The following is an 11,898-nucleotide window of genomic DNA, read 5'->3' as shown; positions in this document are numbered from 1 at the left end:
CAAAGGGAAAAAAGAAAGGGGTTTGGAGATTGCAGCTGTGGGGTCCAAGTTTTTTGGGGATATCTGTGCTGACTTTAACTTTGGAGCTCAGCTAACCCACAAGTAGGTAGTTGATGACTATCGGAATATGAGAGTAAAAGGGGTATTGAGGAAGTGATAGAAAAAGGTATACATAGAACCTAGAGATAAAAACCTCGACTAATCACCCATATATATAGATAATTCCTATTTGAGGACACGCCTGATTTTTCTTCTATGTATTTTTCCGTTCTTTCTTCTCTGCTCTTTCTTTTTTCTCCTACCACAACCCAAAACAAATATACAAAAGCATCAAAAAGCTGCTACTACTACTACCTACCTGGTTTTAATGTATTCACCTTTCTCTATTTTGTTTTCTATATGGAAAAGGTTGTGACTAACCCATATTTTGCCTGTCCTGACCTAGACATAGAATCCATACTGAAGATCTCACAACCTTTTTTCTTCCTTCCAAGTGGCTTTCAACTCACTATACTGTCTGATCTGACCCCTTCTCCAAAAGCAAAGCTATTTGCAATTTTGCTTTTTTTTTTTTTTTTCCTTCTGCTTGCTTTTACTTTTTTGACCTGCAATTTGAGCATTCAAACGCACTCAGTAAATGTAACAATTAAAGGTAGAAAATCAGTAAGCATCACTGCAAGAAAGCAATAAAATCACTACCAACAAACAATATCAATAAGGAGGTCAAGGACAGTAAGGGACATGGTAATTGCTAATTATACTTTAAGGTTAAGTTTTTTCATGCTTACGCTGTTGTTTTCCCTTTACCTTCTGCTTTTTTGCCATTCAAACGCTGGTAAAAAAGCATTTCTCCTTAAGGACCTTAACCAAGTTAGTGCAAAATCATGCTTAGTGACTTTAATTGAACCCTAATCTTCCAAGTGGAGACCAATAATTAGTCAGAGCTCTAATGGATATAAGTTTGTCAAAATGGACTCCTGGTGTAAAGTTCAGACCTAAGTAAAATGGATATTCTCCCCCCAAACATGAATAAATTGACCAAGTAAATGGTTATAGAGTTTAACCTAACTAGTAGTAGTAACTAACAGAATAAGAAACATTTGGGCCCGACTACTTTCTTCCGGACTACGGAAATCACTACAGTTCCCTTGTCTTTTTATGCCCTTCTTGTAATGACCACAAACACCTTCCTCCTTGCTGCCATCCTCCAGTACAACAAAGGACTAGATTCATCCCCACAGACCAGACAACAACTCTCACTCACTGGAATTATTAAAAATCACACAGCTGTTTGAACTTTGAACTTCAAGTAATAAGCAGAGCAGACCCCAATATTTCTCGGTAAAAAAACATCAACAAATATTTCCCGTACTCATAAAATCATATTTTCACAATTAATTTTTTTAATTTAAGGTTTATGTACTTACTTTATTTTCTTTTCAGTATTTGGTGTGGAGCTGTTAGGTAGATCTTGGAGTAGCAGCTTGTTTGAATGCAACAGTGGGAGCTATTCTGCAACTCCTCCTCTGGTGCTCCAACACAAGTTCTCCAGCAAACCAGTCTAGCTTTTCGTAATTCATCAGCTCTCCTACTCTCTTACCACCAAAGAGCACGGATTCCACATTTTTCTGTTTGAGCATCTCATCTGCAGCTGCAACTAGCTTCTTCACGTTTCCAGGGCTAGGGTCACAATCCAAATTCGCCACACCCCTACACAAATTTGATCCATTCGCCTGTATGCCAACAAGAAATCAATATAAAATTGTCTAAAGTATGCTCACCAACAAAGACTTATTCTTGAGCCTAAAAATGTACAAAAGCCGTTGAGGTATCAAAAATGTCTCTAGAGATCAGTCTCGAATTTTTACTAGCTATCAGTGACATGGTCAGAATAGTGTAGCAGTAAAAACTCCTACAGACTCGACCAATTCCACAAGGAAAAGGAACTACATAATCTTAAGTTTCAACAACTACCCTAGCTAATTTTTGTTAAACAAACAAGTAAATACATTTATCCATCAAGTATTCCAAAGTCGCGAATTAGTTTCTGTTTGCACCAACCCTTAAGTATTGCAACAAGCTATTGAATGTATACAGGTTGTTTGGTGGAATAGTATAATCAAAGTTGGCATGTCAATTAAGAGAGATTCACATCCATATCAGCTCCACCAAAACCCAACTGGACTACTTGCACGACAAAAAGATCTCCCAACCTCTTAGTCTATTAAGCAGTGAAGCATTTGCAGTAGGTCAGATGCACAACCAATGGTTGAATGCCACTCTATCCAAACCAGAGTCAAAATAGGCTAAGTAAGACAGAGTAACAAGTCTGAGCTCTAGGCTCGTTATGTATTAAAGTAAGAAAGAGACACAAAGGTAAACCGAAAACAGGTCAAATCAGAATTTTACAGAAGATAAGGGGTAAATGTACCAATTAATATCAAGACAGAGACGTGACTATTTACAACACCTAAAAAAAGAACAGTGAATGAATTAACCAGAGGTAGCATGAAACATGATGAATTGAATTTCCAGATCTTGATCAAATCAAAATTTACATTCCTCAGCATCTGGTGAAACACTAGCAGAAAACAGTCCAACAACAATGACTTCACAGACGTGGATCTCTAAACAATGTCCACATACCCTCGGAATGGGAATTCCAACAGCAAATAAATGGTCGGCTCTCTTTCTCTTGTATACAAAACTTAACCAACTAATTGCAGTTTATAGGCACATTTCACTATGTTAGAACTTGTCCCCAAAAAATACTACCTCAAACAATGAATCAACAAAACAGAACCACAAAAAACGAGACGAATGACACTCAGATTCCATAAACCAATACTAAAACCTTGGCCTTTCATATCTCTTCTTCATTGTTGGTTAACTTCACACTACAGTAAAAGACAAGTAATGGGGTTTTATTTAATTATTGTAACCGTTGCCAGAAAAAACCAGAGTACTGTTCTGTCTTCAACAGCTTTCATGAATTTGGCAGCAACAAAAACAACAGAAATTCTACAGAAATGGTTTTTTTATCATTTAAAACCATTCTACAAATCAGCCCAAGAGTAAATAGCTATTACTGTGGTAAAGTCGTTGGGTTGAATGGTAAATAAAAAGAAGAGTGAGTTAATTACCTGAACTCGAAGGTAACAGCTATTCCGACTCTGACCAAAAGCCATAGCAACAGCATGATCAACCATATCAGCTGCACCATCACCACTAATTCTAGCCATGGGTTTAGCCCAATCCTTAACTTTCCATCCTTGAACTTTTTCATATGGAAAATTACCATCAAGAAGTTGACCACTACCCAATGACAACACCATCAAATCTTCAACACCTCTAACAAATGGGAATTCTTGTTTATTATGCAACACATGAGTGATTGCAGCTGCCGTCGGATTACTCATCGCTAAACCACCATCAATCGCAATACACCGTGTTTGTCGATCGATTGACCTCATAGAAACCGGATCAAACATTCCAGGTTCAGCTGATGTTGCTCGACAAACTTCCCAAAGCCGAAAATCGTAACTATCTGTTTCAAGGGCATCAGCTCGTGAAAACAAAAACGGAGCTGAACTTGATAAATCGTAACACGGTATTAATACAGGCTTTAATGTATCCTTTAGAGTTAAACAACGACCATTCTCGGCGACAAATGACTCTTTCATAGCTCTTTCTAAGCGACCTGTTCCTGAACTCGTACTCGAACCGTTACCTCCTTTTAAAATCCGCTTTACTAAACCAGGTTTCGAACTCGCTTTGTAAAATCTTGAACCCTGTTCTGCTAAAAACTTCCATGTATCTTCTGCTCTGAAAATCGGACGGTTATGATTCTTTGTAGAGAAAAGCATAGCCGTGAAAATCCCTCCGACACCAGTTCCGGCAGAAACATCGAAATAATCAGCAATTCTTGCATCTGGATTACCTGATTTATTCTTCAAAGCTTGTTCGAGATAAGCTAAGGCTTTACCAGCAAGTATTCCTTTCATTCCACCACCATCAATACTGAGTATACAAACTTTCCCTCTCTGGTTTTTAAAGGCTGAAACTCCATTAGTATCATTACCTGGTGACCCTGCAACTTCATATGCAGTCTCTGTAAGTGGTGGTGATATCTGTTTTGGGATCCATAGCTTTTGATCATCATAACCAAACAGAAATTTACTTTCTAAAATCGAAAATATCTCATAACTCAACTTATCTGTATCTATACTTGGTTCTTGCATTGTTGATGGACTACACGCCATCCCTTGATTCTATAAGACTACACAAGATTATTCTTTTTTTCAACAACTCCTAAAAATTCCCACCATTAATCAAAAGAGTTTGCAAGAAATTCTTGAAAAATTAGCTGAAAAATATCATTCTTGAATGAAATCAACCAAATAAACTATATTCCGGGATGATTTTTTAAACGATTACTCCTAGGATTGAACCCAGAGAAATGAAAAACAAACGAGGAACAACACAATAGGTTAAAAACAAAAGACGGAAATAGCGAGAAAATCGGGGCGAGAGTATGTTTTGTTGTTTGAGTTTAAAACCCGAAGTTGTTGTTTGTTTCAAGCCTACTACTTTAAAAACGTTTCTATCTGAACAAAATGCTTTTTATTCTCCCTCTCTTCTTTCTCTCTCTCTCTTTAGAACGAACGAGCAGTTTAACTGTGGTTAACTGATGACTCAACTATGGTTAGTTTTAGATGGTTAACCGACGATTTATTTTAGGTCAAATAGAAATTAGTCAAGCCGTCTAATCCAACGGATGTTATTAGTGTACTTGTCGTATTTGTTAAGTCGTGTTTCGTTGTATTGAATATAATGCCAAACGTCGAAATATTTTCTCCCGCTCTTTGACTACACTATACAGACGTGTGTATGGCCCCCATCATTAATATGGTTTTTTTTGTATTTAAAACTTGGACCACCTTTATTTATTTATTTTTCGCAAGGGTACAAACTTGATACAACATATGCTTGTTATGGTTGAACGGTAATGAAATTCTCGTTTCCTATTGGCTGAAGCTATGGTGAGGACACTTGGCATAACTCTATTGGTCGGGATATTAAAAATTGGGTTACATTTTGTTTACATCAAGTATTTAACCGTCCATTAGTAACGTCGTTAACAAAAAGGAAGGTGGACAATACTTCGGTGAGAGTTTTAATTTAATTAATTTTCTTACACCATGTTTACACCAAATACTTAATTGTATGTTAGTAACACCATCTAAAGTGGACAATACTTCCGTCAAATCAAAATATCTTAACTTAATTTAATGGAAAAGAAAAATTAACTACCGTGTTTAGAATTTTATGGAAGTCTAAACTCAATTTCGAAGTTGAGTACCTAATATAGTAGGTGAAAATGCGGGGTCTAACAACCTCACCCAATATTTCGATTAGCAATCTGTATGGACTAATTCTAATATACTTTTTAGAGAATCAACTAGAGAGTCATACTCAATCTTAATAAAAAGTATATCAAGGAGTTAATATCTCCATCTCTCGATTTGATCTATACTCAAACAAATAGAAATCTGTGAGTCTTTATCAAATACAAGAGATATAAACTTGGATGGTACCAAAGACCAATATCCAATGATCAATCAATTTCCAATCAACAACCAAAGGTTGGATTTCACAATTGATCGATACAACGCACAACCTGTGATATTTCAATTATATAACAAAATATAATGCGGAATAGAAATAACACAGACACCAGAAGTTTTGTTAACAAGGAAACCGCAAATGCAGAAAAACCTCGGGATCTAGTCCAGATTGAACACCACATTGTATTAAGCCGCTACAGACACTAGCCTACTACAAACTAACTTCGGTCTGGACTGTAGTTGAACCCTAATTAATCTCACACTGATTCAAGGTACAGTTGCATTCCTTATTTCTCTGATCCCAGCAGGATACTACACACGTGATTCCCTTAGCTGATCTCACCCACAACTAAAAGTTACTACGACCCAAAGTCAAAGATTCGAATAAACAAATTTGTATCACACAGAAAAGTCTACGATAATAGATAAATCTGTCTCCCACAGATAAACCTAAGAGTTTGTTCCGTCTTTTGATAGAAATCAAGGTGAACATGAACTAATTGATAACCCAAACTTATATTCCCGAAGAACAACTTAGAATTATCAATCACCTCACAATAATCTTAATCATATGGTAGCGAAACAAGATATTGTGGAATCATAAACGATGAGACGAAGATGTTTGTGATTTCTTTTTATCTTGCCCTATCGGAGATATAATCTCAAGTCAATAATTCAACTGAACTCGTACGATAGAAAATGGCAAGATCGGATCGCTCAAATACAAGAGAAGTAGTTTCGTCCGGCTTCACAATCCCAATGAAGTCTTTAAGTCGTTAACCTACAGGGTCTCGAGAAGAAACCTAAGGTTAAACGAGAATCGACTCTAGCAAAACCAACTAGTATCACACAGGAGGTGTGGGGATTATTTTTCCAGTTGCTAGAGTTCTCCTTTATATAGTTTTCAAATCGGGGTTTGCAATCAATGTTAGCTTAGTAACGAAGCATTCAATATTCACCGTTAGATGAAAAAACCTGATTCAACCAAGCTAATATCTTTCAACCGTTAGATCGAAACTTAGCTTGTCATACACAAATGAAATGTATTTCATTTAGGTTTGAGTAACTGTACCTAAACGTGTCCACTTAGTTGGTTCACAAATAGTTAACCAATAGTTAGTCATATGAGCACTTCCATATTAACCGTATTCATCTTTCTCATAACTAGTTCAAATGACTCATAAGAATTAGTTGAAGAGTTGTTCAATTACTTAGGTCTTTATCCATAGACACAATTGAAACAAAATCGGTTTGATTCATTTGAATCAATTCATGAATAATATAGCCACGGTTTGCAAATATTGCATTCCTTATAATTTATTGTTTTTAAGTTCATGAACTACCGATTAGAGAAATAACCAGCTTGGGTACGTGTACAAGTATACGTACCTTAGCTACCGGATTTGAGTTGGTTTTTGGTTTCCAAGCTCAGCAGAATTTTTCGGGTAGAAAAGTGCTGCCAGTACGCGTACAGGTACGCGTACCTAAGGTGACTGGTTGATGAGTTCATAAACTCCAAACTCAGCAGAATTTTCCGGGAGGAAAAGTTCCGCCAGTACGCGTACGGGTACGCGTACCCAACCTGTCTCCTTCACCAATACCGTATGCACACATATGCACACACTTGGTTTCCGGTACATGGATTTATACACTAATGTGCGAACACACTATATATGCTTATATCCATAGATGGTAATCTCAACTCTACATTTCAATCATTGAAACATTCTTCTATAATGTTATAATACTCGTTATTCACAACTATCGTCATCAAAATCATTTTCAAGATTGAAACGTCATGGGTAAAGATGAGAAATGGTTAAAGCGAAAGCTTACCAACACATATTTCGAGAAAAAGATAGGCGAGTAAACTCGGCTCGAAATAGCAAATGTGTATGTATGAAAACTCATACTTATACGATTTTGTCTCAAGAGTAGGAGATAGAGTAGATAGACTTTTGAGTGATAGATAAGTTCAAGTCTCCACATACCTTTTAGTCGGATGAAGTTCCACTGGTTCCTTGAGTAGTTCTTCGTCTTCGTAAGATGATCGCCATGGAGTCTGGAGCTCAACTACACTTAACTATCCTAGTCCGAGACTTAGCTATAAGTAGACTAGAAATCAAGACACATAATTTTGACAACTAAATTTGACAAACAAGCTTGAGATAGAAACGCTTGCGAGTTCGACCGAACAATTTTCCAAATTTATACTTATACATAAAGGGAAAAAAAATAGACCATATATTTTCTGCAAAAATAAAAGAAAAAAATAAATAAATCCGCATATATTTCTTATCTTATCTCCACATATTTAACGCATCGAGACGCGACATGATTACACCAAATCAACAATGTATCCTGACGGGACGGGGCGGGGCGAAGCCCGCGCACACGAAATTAACAATTTGGTTAAACGAAAAAAAGAATGCTCGGTGCGTAGCACGGGCGCTAATCTAGTATGTATAACACTATAACGAAGTATTAATCTAGTTTATTCATTCATAACCGCTTTGTGGTAGTACGAGACAGAACCAAAAAAAAAAAATTGATACCAAAGTGGAGTTTTTACGAATTCTGAAATACAAACTCGATACGTTGGCTTCAAGTATGAGATCAGGTTCTTAGCTAACTGTACTAGCTTCAGTTGGTTCTCCATATCAAATCGTGGTTGTTCATAACAACACTTGATGTTGATTACATATCTCAACGGGATCCAACATTTAGAATCGCTTCAAAACAAGAACAATTGAGAAAATTTTGGCTTCTTGTCAACAGAATTAGTTAATTGAGCAATTGATCAAGCGAATGGAAGAACAGTCGGGAACATTAGAATGTACTTGACCTTAAAGCACGAGTAATTGCAACAAGATTAGGCATATGTGATTCTAAATCATTGTCATGATGGCATCTACCTTTGGCAAGTCGAGTTGAGATTAAGATTATGTGAAACATTACTCATGAAAAATGTTCGATAAAACACTACATAATAGCAGTAGTAAAATGCAAAAGCAAAGGCAAAAAGCTAAACCAACCACCGAGTTATACAGTACCATGAAATAACTAAAAACTCCACTTACTAAAATACAACTTAAAGTACTAACTAAATAATGTGAATTAATTCCAAATTTCAAAAAACAAATTAATCAATGCGTACGACAACAAAAGCTACAACAAACTATTCTCAGCTTAAATAAGTGACGAGATACGAGATTTGGAAGACAACCACCACTGGTTAGAGTGGTAAACTAAGGCATAATTAGTCAGAGTATTAGAGAATTTCTCGATTGAACTCACCAAACGTTGGTATGTCAAGTTTGATTGTCATATTTTAGTGACTCAAAACTCATCTAAAGTCGATTGATTGTATACAAAAGTAAACTTCGTTTAGGTTAGACTAGACAGTCTAGGAATGTTGAGACATACAAGTATTACTCCGAAGACCTGAAAAAAGTGAAGAAGAAGCGAACTACAACGACAACATTATCCTTCCTCTTGAGGTTAGTAATATTGACTTGAACTGCTTTCATTCATAACGTATCTTTCAAGTCGCGTTATATTGAAAACATAACTGTGAAGCTGTATATACCGTACATATTGTATAATACTCTAGTGATGTGACATGGTCATATTTATATGATCATAGTATTAGGGAATTAGACTACGAAGTATAACGCTTATCTTTTGAATTTCTTAGATATGACATCGACATAATCTTGTATATATTGTTATGATTATGTGAATGGGTTATGGTGAAGATTCCATCCTCGGAAACAATGTTTTACATTTGTTTAAAGAAAGTACATTCATGAACTTGTTTTATGAATCGAAAGGGAAATTGCTAGGCTTATTGGTACGGCTATTCACTGCAAATATCTGGATTACCAATATGTGTGAGATGGTAGAACCGATCGTAACTTTGTTATGTATCTTGGTATAACTAATCACAATGCCTGACTTATGATTTGGTATGACTAGTTTTTATTAATTAGTATAAATGATCCTAAGTAATCACCAAGAGATGGTATGATCGATATTTGTAATTGGTGTGACCGATCCTAGTAATTGGTGTGACCGATCACAGAGTATGTGTAATTGATCATTGTAATTAGTGTAACCAGTCTTGGTAATTGGTGTAACCGATCCTGGTAACTGGTGTGACCGATCACAAGCAATACCATGAGTATATGGTTTTCGGTCCTAGTAATTGATGTAATCGATCCTGGTACTGATGTAACCGGTCCCGGTAACTTGTGTGACCGATCACAAGTGTTTCCATATTAAGGGATAACCGATCCTAGTGATTGGTAGAACCGATTGAACCCATGTATGTGATTTGATATTTGATCAATCATATAGTGATCTTGGAATACAAGTGAATCAATTCTAAACTTGTTTGGAAGTGTGGTATAACAGATTCCAAGAACGTAAATCCATGTAAATATGAATAAGGATTTACAGTGAAGAGATGTCTACATACTTTGAACACGTACAATAACTCTTATCATTTATTGTTCAAAGATATTCCTTAGTACTCAAGGAGATCATGTGCTGAAATAAATTGAGAATCTTTTAATTAAGGTTTTTTGTTTTATATGCTTTTATTAACAGCAATTAAAGGCATATCTCTAGAGATAAAATTAGTAATGTGCATTTACTAATTGGAGATTTTCGATTGAGAGATTTCGGAAATTTTAGACAAGCATTTATTGGAATTAGGAAAACCGAATTTTGCTATTCATTGCATATTATGAGAATATTTTCTGGTTTTGGAAATTCCTTGGTGTCCAAACATCCTTGGTCTATAAATACCTAAGTTTGCATTTCTAGTAAACTATCCTAAGAGCCAGGCAAACTTCATCTTTTTGTTGTTTCTGGTGAAGCCGTCTACCCGGAGAGGAAAGTACCCTAATTAGGCGAAATCTCTTACGACCGCTCGTTTAAAGACTTATGTGGGATCAAGAAGCTCTACGAGTACCGTTGGTGGGAAACTAGATAATTGCAGTGTTATTAGTTTTCGATTGATTTGATTGACTAACGGTTGTTGAAACTTTGATTGCACCTAGTTTGTTTATTCTTGAGGACCTTCTCTTTTGATATAAGATTCACTCAAACTAGATCGAAGTATCGACGGGATCTTTAGAACTGTTTGTAGATCGAAAGACATCTTATGATATCCATTGTTAACAGACTTCGTTCTGTGTGTGATTGATCACAAGAGATTCAAGTGGTGTTGTGTAGGTGTTTATTGAAGATTAAAGAAGATTTGAAGACAAAGAAGATTTCTTATTTGGTTCTCATATCTTTGGGTGTGCACAAACCTTGATCGGCTGGGATCCAACTAGAATCAGATTTATTCGATTGATTAATTGCGTGAGATCGGCATCACTTTATAGTTTCTTGTTGGAATCTATATCGATTGATTGCGATTCTAAACTTGACTACTATGGTAGTTATTGGATAAATTGATCTAACTTGCTCAAAGGAGTTTATTAGATTTAACTGAAGAGCTTTGAATTGAGATATATTTATCTTGAAAGAATCGAAATAGTTGTTACCAAACAGATGTTTTGTTCCTTTACTGTTTGGAATACGATTCAAAGGAATTGTTCCCGTGCATGCACTCATCAAAGTCGAAAAAGCAGGAATACTAAGGAAACTAAGTGAGCTAGGGGTAGTTGCTTGGTCTCAACTATACGAAGTTGGTTTAGATTTTGTATAGCGTCTTAATTTTGAGAGTATTCAATTCTGGACTTGGTCCCGGGGTTTTTCTGCATTTGTAGTTTTACTCGTTAACAAAATCTTGTCATGTCTTTTACTTTTCTATTTCCGTAATTATAATTTTTTATTATAATTAAAAGTAAAATACACAAACGTTAACTCTGATTTACTTGATAGTGATCCTATAGAGTTTGGTTATGTCTGAACCTATTATCAAGTAATCACACTTTGGTTGTCGTATTGTCTCAATCTCGTATCCGTAGACAATCACACAAAGTGTGAATACCGCTTTGTTGCATTGTCTCGACTTTGTCTATAGACGATCACTTTCGGTAAGAGGACTTATAAGTGGATAAATAAAATATTGTGGTGTATTTGGGTACCCTCGTCTAATCATAGAGAATGAGCTATAACATCCTATATCTTCTGTTGAAAACAAACTTAACATTAACTATATTCTTTGTTATGGATTAAGAAAAGTGTGAGTCAGATAACAAAGAAAAAGTAACACGGGAAAAAACTGGAAAAACTACAGCAAATTATTCTCAAC

General features: G+C 35.8%; 1 protein-coding gene across 1 annotated transcript; it reads right to left on the bottom strand.

Moving 5' to 3' along the window:
• Positions 1–516: 516 nt before the first annotated feature.
• LOC113310201 (patatin-like protein 6) lies at positions 517–4,612 on the bottom strand. Its single transcript, XM_026558795.1, has 3 exons — positions 3,144–4,612; positions 1,428–1,733; positions 517–605 (listed from the first exon to the last, which is right to left on the bottom strand). The coding sequence occupies exons 1-2, from the start codon at positions 4,260–4,262 to the stop codon at positions 1,461–1,463; spliced, it is 1,392 nt and encodes a 463-aa protein (XP_026414580.1). The 5' UTR covers positions 4,263–4,612; the 3' UTR covers positions 517–605; positions 1,428–1,460.
• Positions 4,613–11,898: the final 7,286 nt, after the last annotated feature.

The sequence above is a fragment of the Papaver somniferum genome, chromosome 9, assembly GCF_003573695.1.
Source record: "Papaver somniferum cultivar HN1 chromosome 9, ASM357369v1, whole genome shotgun sequence".
Classification (NCBI taxonomy): domain Eukaryota; kingdom Viridiplantae; phylum Streptophyta; class Magnoliopsida; order Ranunculales; family Papaveraceae; genus Papaver; species Papaver somniferum.
This window is presented reverse-complemented; position numbering and strand designations above follow the sequence as displayed.